The following is a 17,685-nucleotide window of genomic DNA, read 5'->3' as shown; positions in this document are numbered from 1 at the left end:
CTGTCAATAGCATATATGTCCACAGCTCGTGGTCTAGTGGCCTGCGTTGCTGCTTCTGGATCACGGAGTCCCGGGTTCGATTTGCGGCCGGTCGGGGATCTTCTCTGCCCGGGAACTGGGTCTTTGTGTTGTCCTCAACATTTTATCCTCATCATCATCATTCGCGACAGTGGCTAGATTGGACTGTGTAAAAATTGGGACTTTGTGAGGGCACCGATGACTGCGCAGTTGAGCGCCCCACAAACCAAATCATCATCAATAGCATATGGCTTCCTCGTTGTTGGTATCATGCATTCGGGAATCGGGTACAGCTCCACTGCGAGTGGTTCCACTATGACGTGTGATCGGTAATGTGGAACACACGTGTCGCTTGTTTCTCTAGTTCAACCATATGAAAGATATTGGACGTATAATTTGGTTGTCTGTTGTGTTGCATTGGCTTGTGTTAAGACGGTGTAGATACTGTTTGAAGTCTGGTTGGTCAGTGTCTTGGAGATACGACACGAGTAATATGTACTGACGAAGAAATAGTTTGCACGTTCCCGAGACATTGACTGGAAAGTATCTCGTGTGTGCGCTGTGCGCAATACCAGTCACTAAACTGAGACTGGAGGTACCACTGTTGGTTAGCTGTCAACTTAGTGGCGTGATGTGTGGACATGTTGACTATGAGAGCTGTGTCCGACACAGTATTATATTTGTCTGGTTATATTCTTGTTGTTCCTGCCTCTACGAGCGGCGGCAGGTTTAATGGTGGCGCCGTCGTGTTCCCGTTGTTAATTTAGTGATGATATGTCCATTGATTGATATGTTGTTTCATAATTGGTGTTGTGCATTTTAAGTCCCTTTAAAAGTCGAGGGCCTTGTGGCTTGTTGTATGGATATGGTTTATGCTTGTTCACGTTGTTTCCTATGTGCGCCTCTGTAGTTATTTAGTTTACCTCGTGTAGTACTGAAGGAACAGCGGACGTGTTTGTTGTCGTCGTCGTCCACTTCTCTCTGTGGCGGTACTTACAATTCTGTAGTAAAGTCCTGCACCAAGAATGGTTCTCACTTGGTGATAATTGAGTAGCCTAAAGCGCTCCTTAATACTATAGCACGTGTGATTTTCTGTTATGGCTAGTGCTTGTTAATTTATAAAGAGGTTCGTTCACCAATTTGATCTGAAGTCCTGGTTTAAGTTGGTTAAGTAAGAGCAGCCTTTGTTACAAGGGCCTGTTGCCATAGTCCCGCGCGGGATTAGCCGAGCGGTCTAGGGCGCTGCAGTCATGGACTGTGCGGCTGGTCCCGGCGAAGGTTCGAGTCCTCCCTCGGGCATAGGTGTGTGTGTGTTTCTCCTTAGGATAATTTAGGTTATGTAGTGTGTAAGCTTAGGGACTGATGACCTTAGCAGTTAAGCCCCATAAGATTTCACACACACTTTTTTTGCCATAGTCCCAAGTGGCGCGGGGCTAGTAAAGATACTAAACCTGAGTTCACTAGTTTGAGAAACCATGGGTGTGAAGTAGAGCGGCCGCTGTTTATTTGCTATGTGTACTAATTTGGATTACTAACCGGGCACGGACAGAAACGATAACTATGAGCCTGTTCGATGGTGAATGCTCGTTTGTGTCCATTCTGTGTGCTGCTTTGTAATTTTCAATATTTAAAGTGACCAGATTTTCGTTAATGCATTTATGGTTTACTTTTATGGCAACGCGCAACGGAATGCTCAGTAATAAATGTGAAGAAGTCAGAAGTTGTTACGGTTTTCTGACTAAATTTGTGATAATGCTTAAGTAACGCTTTGCTGTGTGACTCAGTCTTTTTTTTTTTTTTTTTTTTTTTTTTTCCCACCGGACAGTGGTGCTGTGCCATGCAGTGTGACCTTGTCAGTCTTTAGTTGTCAGTGTGACGTAGTCAGTTTTCAGTTCTCTTTTACAGAGCGTGATACTTCCGTCTCCTCTGCGTCATGCTCCGTCGGCAGCTGATGGGGTGCGTGCTATCGTCGCCACCCACGCCGCATCACCACTGCTGGCACAGGTCATCGTTTCTAGTACCTGGGTCAACGAACCGACACCAGGCGCCCAAACGGCCGCCACATCCAGCAAGCAACTCCCACGCTCTCTGCGCGTCTAAAAGCTGAATCCCCCATGAAATTACAGCAACCTTCCATTTTATAGAGACAGTAAAATTAAAACCGAACACGTGCCATAATAGGATCATGGAATGGATGCATTCAGACTTAATCATCACAGGCGTCGAGACACTTATCCCACTGGAAGATGAAATGATCATTTCCTAGAATGAGATTTTCACTCTGCAGCGGAGTGTGCGCTGATATAAAACTTCCTGGCAGATTAAAACTGTGTGCCGGACCGAGACTCGAACTCGGGACCTTTGCCTTTCGCGGGCAAGTGCTGTACCAACTGAGCTACCCAAGCACGACTCACACCCCGTCCTCACAGCTTTACTTCTGACAGTACCTCGTCTCCTACATTCCAAGCTTAACAGAAGCTCTCCTGCGAACCTTCGCAGGAGACGAAAACTGGCAGAAGTAAAGGTGTGAGGACTGGCCGTGAGTCGTGCTTGGGTAGCTCAGTTGGTAGAGCACTTGCCCGCGAAAGGCAAAGGTCCCGAGTTCGAGTCTCGGTCCGGCACACAGTTTTAATCTGCCAGGAAGTTTCATATCAGCGTACACTCCGGTGCAGGGTGAAAATCTCATTCTGGAAACATCCCCCAGGCTGTGGCTAAGCCATGTCTCCGCAATATCCTTTCTTTAAGGAGTGCTAATTCTGCAAGGTTCGCAGGAGAGCTTCTGTTAAGTTGGGAAGGTAGGAGACGAGGTACTGACAGAATTAAAGCTGTGAGGACGGGGCGTGAGTCGTGCTTGGGTAGCTGAGTTGGTAGAGCACTTGCCCGCGAAAGGCAAAGATCCCGAGTTCGAGTCTCGGTCCGGCACACATCATTTCCTAGTTCGTAAAATAGAAAAGAAAACTGAGGATCTGCTAGATGATTATCAGTTTGGCTCCAGAAAAAGTAAAGGCACTAGAGAAGAAATTCTGATGTTGCAGTTGATTATGGAATCAAGAATAAACAAAAATCAAGATACTTGCATAGGTTCCGTTGACCTGGAAAAAGCATTCGACAGTGTCAGATGGTGCAAGATGTTCGAAATTCTGAGAAAAGACATGTAATATACAATAAGTACAAGAACCAAAAGGGAAGTGGACGACCAAGAACGAAGGGTGGAAGACAGGGATGTAGTCTTTCGCCCCTACTGTTCAATCCGTACATAGAAGAAACAATGACGGAAATAAAAGGAAAGTTCACGAGTGGGATTGAAATTCAGGCAGAGAAGATATCAGTGATACGATTGGCTGATGACATAGCTACCCTCAGTGAAACTGAGGCTGCGTTTTATTGTCAGGACACTTAGAAAATGTAACACACCTACTAAGGAGACTGCATACACTACGCTTCCCCGTCCACTTTTAGAATACTGCTGCGCAGTGCGGGATCCTTACCAGGTAGGACTGACGGAGTACATCGAAAAAGTTCAAAGAAAGGCAACACGTTTTGTATTATCGCGAAAAATGGGAGAGAGTGTCACTGAAATGATACAAGATTTGGGCTGGAAGCCATTAAAAGAAAGGCGTTTTTCATTGCGACGGTGTCTTCTCACGAAATGCCAATCACCAACTTTCTCCTCCGAATACGAAAATATTTTGTTGACACCGACCTACATAGGGCGGAACGATCACCACGATAAAATAGGGAAAATCAGAGCTCGCACGGAAAGATACAGGTGTTCATTCTTTCCGCGCGCTATACGAGATTGGAATAATAGAGAATTGTGAAGGTGGTTCGATGAACCCTCTGCCAGGTACTTAAATTTGATTTGCAGAGTATCCATGTAGATTTAGATGTAGAGACTGAAGAAGAATTACAGGATGTGTTGAATGGTCTGAACAATGTAATGAGTATGGATTATGTTTTGAGAGTAAATCGAAAAAAGACGGAAGTACTGACAAATAGCAAAAGTGAGAACAGCAAGAAACGTAACAATAGAGCAGGGGATCATGAAGTAAATGAAGTTAAGGAATTCTGCTACTTAGGCAGAAAAATAATGCTTGACTAACAGACCAAGGACGACATAAAAGAGACTAATGCTGGCAAAAGGGTCATTACTGGCCAAGAGAAGTGTACTAGTATCAAACATAGGCCTTAATTAGAGGAACAAATTTCCGAGAATGTACTTTTGGAGCATAGCATTGTATGGTAGTGAAACATTAGGTTCCTTTCGGAGTATGCTGATGCATTAGCTCCATACCTAACAATCATATACAACCGTTCGCTCGACGAAAGATCCGTACCCAAATACTGGAAATTTGCACAGGTCACACCAATATTCAAGAAAGGTAGTAGGAGTAATCCACTAAATTACAGGCCCATATCGTTAACGTCGATATGGAGCAGGATTTTGGAACATATATTGTGTTCGAACATTATGAATTACCTCGAAGAAAACACAGTGAGCATCGTTCCTGTGAAACACAGCTAGCTCTTTATTGACATGACGTGCTGAGTGCTATTGACAAGGGACTTCTGACCGATTCCGTATTTCTGGATTTCCGGAAGGTTTTTGACACTGTACCACACAAGCGGCTCGTAGTGAAATTGAGTGCTTATGGAATATCGTCTCAGTTATGTGACTGGATTTGTGATTTCCTGTCAGAGAGGTCACATTTCATAGTGATTGACGGAAAGTCATAGAGTAAAACAGAAGTGATTTCTGGCGTTCCCCAAGGTAGTGTTATAGGCCTTTTGCTGTTCCTTATCTATATAAACGATTTGGGAGACAATCTGAGCAGCCGTCTTCGGTTGTTTGCAGGTGAAGCTGTCGTTTATCGACTAATAAAGTCGTCAGAAGATCAAAACCAACTGCAAAACGATTTAGAAAAGATATCTGAACGGAAAAGTGGCAGCTGACCCTAAATAACGAAAAGTGTGAGGTCATCCACATGAGTGCTAAAAGGAACTCGTTAAATTTCGGTTACACCTTAAATCAGTCTAATCTAAAAGACGTAAATTCAACTAAATACCTAGGTATTACAATTACGAGCAATTTAAATTGGAAGGAACACATAGAAAATGTTGTGGGGAAGGCTAACCAAAGACTGCGTTTTATTGGCAGGACACTTAGAAAATGTAACAGACCTACTAAGGAGGCTGCCTACACTGCACTTGTCCGTCCTCTTTTAGAATACTAGTACGCGGTGTGGGATCCTTCCAGATAGGACTGATTTAATGCCGTAACGAAATTGCTGGCTTACCTCCCTGAGTGGCAGCAGCAGCGCTTATCGATAATAGCACTGTCGTACTATCTTTGGTGTGACCGCTAGTATTTCCGGGTGGTGGTGGTGTGTATGGTGGTCAGTCAGTTGGAACTAGAGATGGGCAAAACTGTTCTTTTCAGAGATCGGATCAGAACTGTTCACTCCATGAAATGAACTAGCTCTTTTTCATGACTCACCACTCATTCACAATAGAAAATAAATGGAAGGCACATTGCCGTTTAAACTTAGTTTATTCCAGTACTATACCTATATTTTGATCTTATTTGATCCTGTTTTGAAGTAACACAGATAATGCGTAAGAAGTTTTTATTGTTTATTGAAATTTCCACGATATGACAAAGTTTTTGATTATTGATTTATTTTGCACTATTGTGGTTTTGGCTTTGTAGCCATTATCATGGCCAAAGGTGAAATAGTCACAAAATATCTGACAAGTCGGAATGATTGTAATATTTTGACAACAATCATTCAGACATGTCAGATATGTACTACACATTTCACCTTTGCACGTGATAATGGCTACAAAGCTAAAATAGCATGCTGATAACGACACTTTTGAGTGCCCCACAAAACAAACCTCCACATCTAAATAGTGATAGTGTGAAATGAAGTAATGATGAAACTTAATCAAATGGTTGCATTTTCATTCATAAGTAGAGTATGACTGCAGTCCGCAATGAAGGAAATCACTGATAGGTTTATATTACGTCCTGAGTCACTTTGAGATAGAAAAGTTATACATTTCATCTGGTGGAAAAAATAAAAATATTACAATAAAATATATTTTTAAGGTGAACGTTTCCTTCCGAAGACGCCTAAAATCGCAAAATCCGTACTACAATAAGAAAAAAATATATAAATTTGACTGTAAGACCAAAGTGCTGCATATAGCCTTACGCAGAATAAAACAAGGAAAATATTGGTGTATCACATTTTGTGATACATTTATCGGATCGCTCGTAATTAAAGCGTAAAGTCGAGTGTCCATAATAATAAATCCTATAGTAAGAGGAGTTGTCAGGAGTCTGATCAGTTTAAACAAATAAAAATAAAATAAAAACAAATGATGTATACATAACATAATTATGTAATATACATACCGGTATTACTATGAAGAACAATATCCAGTAGAGACGAACTCCGATGCAGAGGCGCTGAGTCAAGCAGGTCGAACCGTGAGCTGTATTACTGCATGTGCTAAGACCACAGAGACCAGAATGACACCTGAGTTGCTTTGCTCAACGCTCTGGCTAGAGTCGAGAACGGTGGGGTGAGCGTTGAGCGGGCGAGTTCCGAGGGTGGGGAGAGCGGTGAACGGCCACCAGTCACCCGCTCCGAGACAAATCGTCCGTTCTCTTGCGAGCAGGTTGTAGCAAGTAGTTCTTATGTTCTCCGCTAGGAGGCTCCCTGTCCTGTTGCTCGCATCAACTGCCCAGAGGGCAGGACGTGCGACTGAAACGGTCGCCGATGGAGTGCGATGCTAAGTTAAGGTGCGCCAGACACTGCACGCGGCAGAGGAAGCACAGAGATGGCACGGCATATGTGAAACACAGAATCCAATGGGGCACTGCACAATGCAGGCAGCCAAGGCAGAAGCAGGGCAGAGGCCGGCGCTGGCTGTGTTGTGTGGCGTGCAGTGTGCTCTGACCAGCAGAGGCTCCGCTGATCTGCTCCGACTCTCTCTCTCTCTCTCTCTCTCTCTCTCTCTCTGCTGTGGGAAACGTTTGGAGCTACCGTTCTTTTTTTCTGAATCACTGATTGTTCATTCCTTTGAAAGATTCAACTCTATGAATCAGTTCAGGAGCGGATCCCCCATCTCTAGTTGGAACACAGCAGCGAGGAAGTCACCGTGGTGCGAGGTCAGGCCGGGGCTGCTGGCGGTGTGCACGTGCTGTTGGATCGTGAGGCGCTAGCTGCGATAGCGACAAAGTTCGTTGCCCACCGAACCTGGACGCTGAAGTTGAGTGATCAGTTAACCGGTTATGAACCTCAACTATTGTGACAGCTCTTCATTCATTTGCGGGTTGTTGCCTCCTGGGCCATTCGGGCTAGCAGCGTATGATGTGTTGGAGTCGGCGAAATCTTGCAGTCGTCTTCCTATATTGTGATTAATTATTATATTGACTGTTACTTGCCAGTGAAGTGCACCAGCAGTATTTTTTGCCCTGTGGCCGTTAACGCCCCAGTTACCTGCCCTGGTCGTTAGTGTACTTTTCCAGCAATGTGCCTTTCCTCGTCATGTTGATGCTGTCTGGCACAGTGTGTAGTTCGACAGCCTTTTAGGTTGTTTGGTTCATATTTTGCTTAGGGTGGTTATTGTTCCCTTGGCTGTTTTTACATGCCAATTTCTGAAAACGTACTGCTGGTCATATCCTCATACTCGGCCAACATTTTCCATCTTGTGTCATTGGTCAGATGGAAGGGAATTGGTTAAATTGTTGGTCGGTCCTTGGGCCATCCCTAGTTTGGGTTGCCATCCGAGAATTTTTTTATCAGAAGGAAGGGGTCTATTTCAAATTGTTTGTCTGACATGGTGTTCCAGCCTTCACCCATTGTTTCAAATCTGTTTTTGGCCTTCAGCTGTGCAATGAGTTAATATTTCATTAATTGGGCTTTCAGCTGTTCTAATGTAGGTTTAAAAAGAATTTCTTGGTTAAAAAAATTGTATTAATGTGTTTTAATTATAGTTGTCCTTCAGACATGCAGTGTAGGCCTTCAGCCGCTAATTATTTTCAATTACATGTTTTTTTTAGTTGAATTTTTACCTTCTATTTTTAATTGGTTTTGATTTCTAAGCCAGGCCTTCAGCTGTTCTTGTTTTTGATGTGGTTTTGGGCCTTCAGCCCAGAATGCATCTCAAGTTTCCTTTAACTTGGCCTTCATCAGTATTGTCTAATTGTGATCTTTTAAACCAATATGTAAGTAAGTTGTTCTTAGAAAAATAAAGTTGTGTGTTTGATTGTGCAACTCACAGTAACTGTTTACGGCCCTATCCACAATCGTAACCTTACCCCGTGCGCTCTCTGAGTACCTACCAACCAGGTTTCAGTCTTAATGCGTGTTCTCATTTCCCAGTGGAATAAAAGTTTTAACGCGTGTGATCACTTTTGAATGGAACCTTTCCATGGTTGCATTGTGGCGGATGTTCGGCTTCCATGTGACTGCCTCTTGAAGGTCACCTAGTGATCCATTTACAGACATACCTGACACTGAAACATCTTGGGCTTCATATAGGGTGTTATGTATGTAATGATAATTCCAAGCCATCTGATCACATTGAAAAATAAAGCGTATTCTGTCGCAGGCAGTCCACACTGTTACTAGTAACTGTGAGTATTCAAAAGCTCGTTCAGCCATGAGGATCTGAACATATTATGGTTTATCTCGATTTCATATCTTATTCCTCATTCGTTTTTAGTACTTACTTGCCCTCCTTGTTCTCCTGCTCCTGACGCAGAGAAGTTGAACTCTTTATCATCGTTGTTTTGCTTCTCTCAGTCTGTTTCATACGAACATTAATATTCACTAAGCCTTAGTACCTCATCTGGTTTTGCAGAATAAAGACACAATATGTGTAACACTGTCAACAGTAATATCGCACTTACATCAAAACAGACAGTTTTAAGAACGAAAATCACAGTGTGGAACAGAAATCTCGGTTCGGGGGCCCATGTTTCGGCATTAAGTCCAGAGATGTAAATCTTCGGCAGAAATAGCTGTCGTAGGTACGAAAAATAATATAAGAAATTTAAGGAGCTGATTCGAAGAGTCGAAGTAACAGGGAGAACCAAAATTCGTGTAGTGTGACGCCACAGTGTGTTACCTTGCATACTAACGGTACGAAAATGTCTCTAACAGAATGTCGTCGCATTTGGTAGAAAAGAGAAATTAAAGAAAGGCAATTTTTCAACATTACAGTCGCATGTACGACAAGTATGTTCATTCAAAACAGCGTAGCTGTGCTATTTACTTAGAGCAATAGGAAGAGTTTTGCATTAGAATACTTGAGTTAGAAGAGTCTAGGTGAACTTTTTTTATTTTATAATTTTGATTTGCCGAATAAGGATGTATTATATACTGTTTTAATACTGTATATACTGTTTTTAAACTATATGTATCCAACTCTTATAGATTCTGTAACGTGAAACGTAACTACTACCGGTCAGATATTTCAGAAATATTCATGGAGAGTGCTAATCAGTGAATATTTTACCCGTCATAGGCCAGAAATAGCTTCCAAACTTATCAACGTGTAGATATTAAATACACGTGCTACATCCAATAAGAGCGACCATTTGTAATATTTCCAGCACAATATTAATGATAACATGTCTTTCAGAAAACATCCATTATCTCTAGTAAACTTTATGAGACACTACCCAGTGAAATTTCCAGTGAATTTTATTTCAATAATAAGTGCTGTACGTAAAAACTGTGGTTACCTGATCCTGTTATTATCCTCAGTGATTGTCATCTACTTAGAGCCCCACCCCTTTCCAATTAGTGAATACCAGAGTGTCGTTGTTTAAACAGCTAAAAGAAAAGTAATAAGAGACTATCATTGCCGGTTTTGTTTGTTTGCTAAAAGGGTAATTGAAGTAAGTAATAATGAAGCCTCATTGTTGTTCAATAATAGTGAAAGGCAATGTCTTTGTTGCTAATTGTGTGAAAACAAAGAAAAGTAACCTAAAATCGTAGTAATTGTAGCAATTTCAGTTCCAAGAAAGGAATAAATTACGTTCACGTATTTTATATTTGTATCTATTGTAGTAATATTATTGTGTACTCGGTCGGTTCGTATTTCGGCGTTGTTAATCTGTTGAAAGTCAACAGGTGCTTATTTGATCCAGTAAATTTTCATAGTAAGTATCATTTTCAAAGTTCGTAGCTTGCCATATCCAGGAAATTAGAGCGCGTAACTAAACGTTAATCTGAGGCTACGTAAATTACTGTCGTAACAAAACAACTACCTCCAGTCGATCATTTCCTTCTGTATAACTAGTTTAAATACTGTCTTAAAATTAACGTATCTGCGTATTAAGACAACTGATTTCTATATTCAATATTATTTCGTAACATAGTGTGTTCTCAGAGACGTGTGTCAGTCTTCTGTCGCCACAGGTACACCCAAACATTTACGTTTACATTGCCGTTCGCATTATTGATCAGTTATTGGACGGACACTGTCCCATTGGGATGGCGACCGTATTAATTTCTGTATTACTTCAATTCGATTTGTTGTGGGCTCTTTGAGTCAAGTGATTCGCCTTTTGTTTCTTATTTTACGTGAGCAGTCGCACTGTTTAAGCATTAAACCAAATCTAAATAAGTAGAGAATGAGGGAGTAGGGTAGGCTGCTCATAACAACAACTTGTTGTGCACTCCTCACCACTAGCTGGTCACAGATTTCTTCGGAGACATTGGCCTTGTCCAAAATCAAATTCATTAGGTATACGTGATCATGGACATGCAAGTGGTGTATACAACATTTCGTGTACATATGGTGGGATCTACATTGGAACTACAAAGACAAGTGTGAATACACGGTTGAAGGAACATAAAAGTCTCTGCCGTGTAACATCCACGAGATAAATTTTAGCTACAGTGCGACGAGAGGAAATTATGCCTCTAACAGTTATGAACATTATCTATCCGACATATGAAAAAACAGTGAAATAAAACGATGATAAATATTAATTATTAATATAATATTTTATGGTGTAATTGGACATATCGATGTGTGTCATACAAAGACAATGATAATTGTAAATTCCTTTTATGATCTGCGTTTCTCTTCCTTTGTTTTTACCTTTTGTTGGTTGGCTTTTGTAGGTTGCGGACGCAAGACGCATATCAAATTGAGGTCTGTTAAGAAATTGTAATTATTTGTTTATTATTACTGGAGAATAGAGTTGATTATTATTATAAATATGAGTGAATAATTATTTGTAACTTAAATTCTTCTCTCAATAAGCATTATATGTGTTAATTACTTCTTTCCGCTGCAAGGAGAGCAGCCATTGATGATAGCGATCTGTATCGCGTTTTTATCTGTGTTTCTTACGAAAGTATCAAAGGTTTGCTTTATGAAAATTAGTCTAAATAGTGCACAATATGAAAGTAAAGTTTAATAAGCATTTCAAATACTTATCCTGTTAAAAGGAAATTTGCTCTAACAATACAAAGTCTCTACAGCGGTAAATTCAAATTACGCAACTCTGCAAACATAAATGCCGAAGGCAATAAAAATGTGTAAAAATAAATGTGCACCGGTGGTTGCGAACTCATTTTAATGAAAATAATTCGAATCAGATTGGTTCTTAAAAAACAGTGCTCATAGACCGATCCAAATAACAAACGTTTCTTACTGATTTATGGAGCCGAAATTAATTACGCATGAGTTGCGAAGAATATTGTTTCAGGTAATATACGTCAGTGTTGTGCGCGGCTGATATTCGGTGGTTTTAATGATCATAACTGTTTCCATCATAATCAATAGTTGTATAGAATCTGTTGTATGAACTGTGATTTAGTGACACCCAACTTACAGGCAACACTTTAACACAACGTTAACTTGGAGTTCTTTAGCAACTTGACCAAATCTTTAGCCGGGAGCAAAAGTTATTTAGTGATTATTCACTGTAATGAAATAAGATCATCATTTCCATTAACATATTAAATACCAAACCACTGAATAACACAGCAAACGCCACAGCCGACTAGGGAAAACAGACAAGACAGCCGTGTTGGAACATGCTCTTCAGTCGGGTCACAACGTAGTGAAATTTTCGGAAACTGAAGTTTTATGCCCTATGACGAACTATTATCCACGGCTATATAGAGAAGCCATCGAAATATATAAACATGGGGATAATTTTATCACAAAAGAAAAAAGCCATGAAACTCAGCGATATATGGACAGTGGCGCTACAGAATCGATGAGAGGTTTTTATCTTTGACATACTATGATTCATAGTTATATTTAATCATTGACAAGGTTTATCTCTGCTATCACATGAAATCCAGACCATGCCCACTTTCCACGGTATTTAGGCCGTTCTTCGACGAAGGAGTCGTCAGTCGACAAGACAACACAACCAGGAGGACCTCCAAAGATGTCAAACGTAGCTTTGGACGGAACGTCAGGGATAGAAGAGTTCCATGGACCACGGCCATACAACCCGGAAGAATTCTCGGCAGCTCTCGTTAGTATCCCCCGCAACCTGACTCCGTATGGGTACATCAGATTCTGATGATTCGATCTGTCGTGCTGCCATTCATGAACAGCATTCCGCAGGAAGTGTTTGCCGCAGGATGACGCTCCCCCAAATACCGATGTTGTAATCCAACATGCTCTATAAAATGTCGACATGTTGCCTTGGCTCGCTCTAACACTAGATCTGTTTCCAGTCGAGCTAGTATGGGACATTATTGGGCAACTCCAGCGTCATCCACAAACAACATTATCCGTCCCAAGCACAACAGTGATCGAACTCCACCAGACAAACGGACATCCAGGAGCTGTGCAACACAATGCAAGCACGTTTGCATGCTTGCATTCAACGTTCTGGCGGCTACACCGGTTATTAATGTACCAGCATTTCACATTTTGAATGGCTTATCTCGCCCTTACATTCAACTGTGCTTGTGCAATGTTAATCACATGAACTGCTACCTAAACATATATATTTCCAAAATTTCTTTACTCTCCATTAATTATTCTTTGGTGCTGTTATTTCTGTTTTCGTCAGATTCTCCAGATCTGTACATGCTCTTCAAAACTGCGTTAAACGCAAATAAGAACAAGCAAGCATGCACTTACTGTTGTTTAGAAGCGAAAATTTACAAATTTTGTCTCTACCACACTAAGCAAGCTGCCTCATTAGGTATTACTGAAGTCATATTTACAGAAACAGTTTTAAAACGTGTATCGAGGAGAATGATCTCCATTCTTCTGATATTATCGGATAAGTGATCTGCGTGCAAAAGTCACTTGCACAAGCATTACTCACCTGTAATCTGTTCATTACAGCCCCAACACCATCCTTAACGACAGCTCTATCCTCTGGTAGGCGCAGTCCTCTGGCAATCTCTTTGGCAGTATTGCCTTTGGCTCCAAGAAATGTCAGCGCGAGAATTACCTGTATACTGATAGGAGAGAAGAACAGGTTTCCTGGCTCTGCTGCCAAAACCTAAAAATGAACACATGTGTCACAGTCTATATATTAATGTAATTTTAAGACCCGTTTGCTATGAGAGTTTAAGACAGTAAATCCTAAATGTCTTCATAGACATTATTAGAATTAATGACAGAATATAAGGAATAAGGTACGCTATCGACTGCAAAATACTAACGCGAATTCGTTGCATAAGAATGGTAAAACTGGTAGAAGCCGACATCGGGGAAGATCAGTTTGGATTCCGTAGAAATGTTGGAACGCTTGAGGCAATACTGACTCTACGACTTATCTTAGAAGATAGATTAAGCCTACGTTTCTATCATTTGTAGCCTTAGAGAAAGCTTTTGATAATGTTGACTGGAATACTCTGCCGGCCGCAGTGGCCGTGCGCTTCTAGGCGCTACAGTGTGGAACCGCGAGACCGCTACGGTCGCAGGTTCGAATCCTGCCTCGAGCGTGGATGTGTGTGATGTCCTTAGGTTAGTTAGGTTTAAGTAGTTCTAAGTTCTAGGGGATTGATGACCTCAGTAGTTAAGTCCCATAGTGCTCAGAGCCATTTGAACCATTTTTTGGAATACTCTCTTCCAAAAGGTGACGGATTGTCTTTATTATCAGCATGGCGCAAAGAATGATTGCCTATATTAGTAGAGGTTGGAACGCCAGTGGAAATGAAACGGCAGGCAGAACTCAAGCCCTGGGTGGGAGGCCTGCACAGGTGTTGGTCCTGCTTAAAAACAGGAAGTAGCTAGACGGACGTCGTGGCACCTGAACTCTGGAGCACAATAGGGTGACGGCCGGCCGCCATTGTAGCAGGACCGAAAGGATAACCGGGAACTCTGCAAATATTGGACGCAGGTGAGAGGAACGAAGAAGCGGCACCTTGGACACCACGCAGGCTGAGTTATTTCCAAGGATTTTTTACTCAGAAGCGTACCATTGTAGGAGTATAGGTTTTTCCTCACAAACTTTCCGCGCTGGACGACAAAAGACTAAAATATTGTTGGTCGGCGTTCGGAAGAATCTGTAGAGAGGGAGAATATTCCTTGGTTTCGGGAATATGATTCGTTTTCGGAATTACGATGGTGGGGAGCCAAGCCTTGCTGGGAAGCCAGCCCTGGAGAGACGAAGTCTTCCATTGCGAGCCCCCGTGTGTGACGGTCGCTCCGTATCAGCTTTGTTGATACTGACGGACTTGCTGTCTTTGCTCTCAGGAGAGTTTATAGTTAGAACAGTTATACACTGTACTGTTGCGAACCTATACGATTCTGGACTTCACCTCCGGGTTGGAAGTTGTCGTTGAGTAAGCAGCGTTCAGTAATTGGGAGCACTTTCTCTGCCTATACTTAACGTTGAGACGTTAGCTGAACTGCGTCCTTGTGGCTGGGAGTTCGCGCGTTTCTCGTCCGTAGAACGCAGAGAGAATGAGACAGTATTAGAGTATATTAGTCAGGGGACCCCCTTCTGCTGTCCTACTGTTTGAAAGAGTTTATTTGTGGCAGGATTTCTTCCATTGTCGCAGACGAGTACGAGAACCATCACTTCGACGCACCGGACGCAGTACATACGGTGATATCCCATACTGGTTCGCCTTATTACGGCTACAAAAGCTAAACAGCTGTGATCACGTTAGTTTATTTACACCGAGGTTCCACACCACCGTAGACCATCTTTGAAAGTAGTGTCTTGTAGTGTTCGGTACGTAGATGATGGCAGTCATTTCGCGTTAGTGATATTAGACCGCGCAGTCATAATAAGGGGCAGAGTTGGGCAATTGATTAATACACTCCTGGAAATTGAAATAAGAACACCGTGAATTCATTGTCCCAGGAAGGGGAAACTTTATTGACACATTCCTGGGGTCAGATACATCACATGATCACACTGACAGAACCACAGGCACATAGACACAGGCAACAGAGCATGCACAATGTCGGCACTAGTACAGTGTATATCCACCTTTCGCAGCAATGCAGGCTGCTATTCTCCCATGGAGACGATCGTAGAGATGCTGGATGTAGTCCTGTGGAACGGCTTGCCATGCCATTTCCACCTGGTGCCTCAGTTGGACCAGCGTTCGTGCTGGACGTGCAGACCGCGTGAGACGACGCTTCATCCAGTCCCAAACATGCTCAATGGGGGACAGATCCGGAGATCTTGCTGGCCAGGGTAGTTGACTTACACCTTCTAGAGCACGTTGGGTGGCATGGGATACATACGGACGTGCATTGTCCTGTTGGAACAGCAAGTTCCCTTGCCGGTCTAGGAATGGTAGAACGATGGGTTCGATGACGGTTTGGATGTACCGTGCACTATTCAGTGTCCCCTCGACGATCACCAGTGGTGTACGGCCAGTGTAGGAGATCGCTCCCCACACCATGATGCCGGGTGTTGGCCCTGTGTGCCTCGGTCGTATGCAGTCCTGATTGTGGCGCTCACCTGCACGGCGCCAAACACGCATACGACCATCATTGGCACCAAGGCAGAAGCGACTCTTATCGCTGAAGACGACACGTCTCCATTCGTCCCTCCATTCACGCCTGTCGCGACACCACTGGAGGCGGGCTGCACGATGTTGGGGCGTGAGCGGAAGACGGCCTAACGGTGTGCGGGACCGTAGCCCAGCTTCATGGAGACGGTTGCGAATGGTCCTCGCCGATACCCCAGGAGCAACAGTGTCCCTAATTTGCTGGGAAGTGGCGGTGCGGTCCCCTACGGCACTGCGTAGGATCCTACGGTCTTGGCGTGCATCCGTGCGTCGCTGCGGTCCGGTCCCAGGTCGACGGGCACGTGCACCTTCCGTCGACCACTGGCGACAACATCGATGTACTGTGGAGACCTCACGCCCCACGTGTTGAGCAATTCGGCGGTACGTCCACCCGGCCTCCCGCATGCCCACTATACGCCCTCGCTCAAAGTCCGTCAACTGCACATACGGTTCACGTCCACGCTGTCGCGGCATGCTACCAGTGTTAAAGACTGCGATGGAGCTCCGTATGCCACGGCAAACTGGCTGACACTGACGGCGGCGGTGCACAAATGCTACGCAGCTAGCGCCATTCGACGGCCAACACCGCGGTTCCTGGTGTGTCCGCTGTGCCGTGCGTGTGATCATTGCTTGTACAGCCCTCTCGCAGTGTCCGGAGCAAGTATGGTGGGTCTGACACAGCGGTGTCAATGTGTTCTTTTTTCCATTTCCAGGAGTGTAATTTCAGTTAGCAAATATAGACAATTGTACCAGGGTAATCCCAAAAGTAAGGTCTCTCATTTTTTTATAAGTACATAGACCTGTTTATTTCTACAGTGGTTTATATCAGTTTACAGCTTGAACATTTAGCTATTTTTCGACATAATCACCATTTCTGTCGATGCATTTCTGTAGACGCTGAGGCAGTTTTTGTATGCCCATGTCATACCAGCTGGCCGCCATGCCGTTCAGAAACTTATGAACCTCTTCTTTCACCTCGTCGTCGGAGCTGAACCGCTTTTCGGGCAAATGTTCTTTTAACCTAGGGAACAGGTGATAGTCACTGGGTGCCAAGTCAGGACTATAGGGTGGGTGGGTGATTATGTTCCACTGAAACTGTTGCAGGAGAGCAACGGTTTGCCGAGCGATGTGTGGGCGAGCGTTGTCATGGAGAATGTGTACGCCCTTGCTCAACATTCCTCTTCTCCTGTTCTGAATTGTCCGTTTGAGTTTTTTCAGAGTCTCACAGTACCTTTCACCGTTAATTGTCGTCCCAGCGATTCAGCGATTCAGCTCCGACGTGGTGGCGAGCTGGTATGACATTATGTCGAAAAATACCTAAATGTTCAAGCTGTAAACTGATGCAAACCATTGTAGAAATAAACGGGTCTGTGTACTTATAAAAAATAGGAGACCTTACTTTTGGGATTACTCTCGTACTTAAAGGGTTGATTTTAATCTATAATACATATATACTGAACATCAACGTTTATCATTTACTAGTATTAGTTGCTTTCATCATTCATTTATGTTTAGATTGTAATTTATATGTAAAAAAGAGCATTAAGGGATCCTAATATCTGTTTCAGGGGATAGTCAGACAGGGCCAAATCATCATTTTAGCGTTTATTATTTTCCGTTGGGCACACTCATTTTTACACCCGCCTGGAGTAAGCATTGTGAATGTTAAACTGTAGGTCAT

At 43.0% G+C, this 17,685-nt stretch overlaps 1 protein-coding gene across 2 annotated transcripts in view; it reads right to left on the bottom strand.

Moving 5' to 3' along the window:
- Positions 1-17,685, bottom strand: part of LOC124776662 (serpin B4-like) — a 76,085-nt gene that overhangs the window by 46,724 nt on the left and 11,676 nt on the right. For both annotated transcript variants that reach the window (XM_047251763.1, XM_047251762.1), the window contains exon 3: positions 13,352-13,531. In XM_047251763.1, coding sequence (XP_047107719.1) covers positions 13,352-13,531 — 180 coding nt within the window. The remainder of the gene's footprint in view (positions 1-13,351; positions 13,532-17,685) is intronic.

Source organism: Schistocerca piceifrons, chromosome 2, assembly GCF_021461385.2.
Source record: "Schistocerca piceifrons isolate TAMUIC-IGC-003096 chromosome 2, iqSchPice1.1, whole genome shotgun sequence".
Lineage (NCBI taxonomy): Eukaryota > Metazoa > Arthropoda > Insecta > Orthoptera > Acrididae > Schistocerca > Schistocerca piceifrons.
Note: the sequence above shows the minus strand (reverse complement) of the source record. Positions and strands in the feature narration are given on the sequence as shown.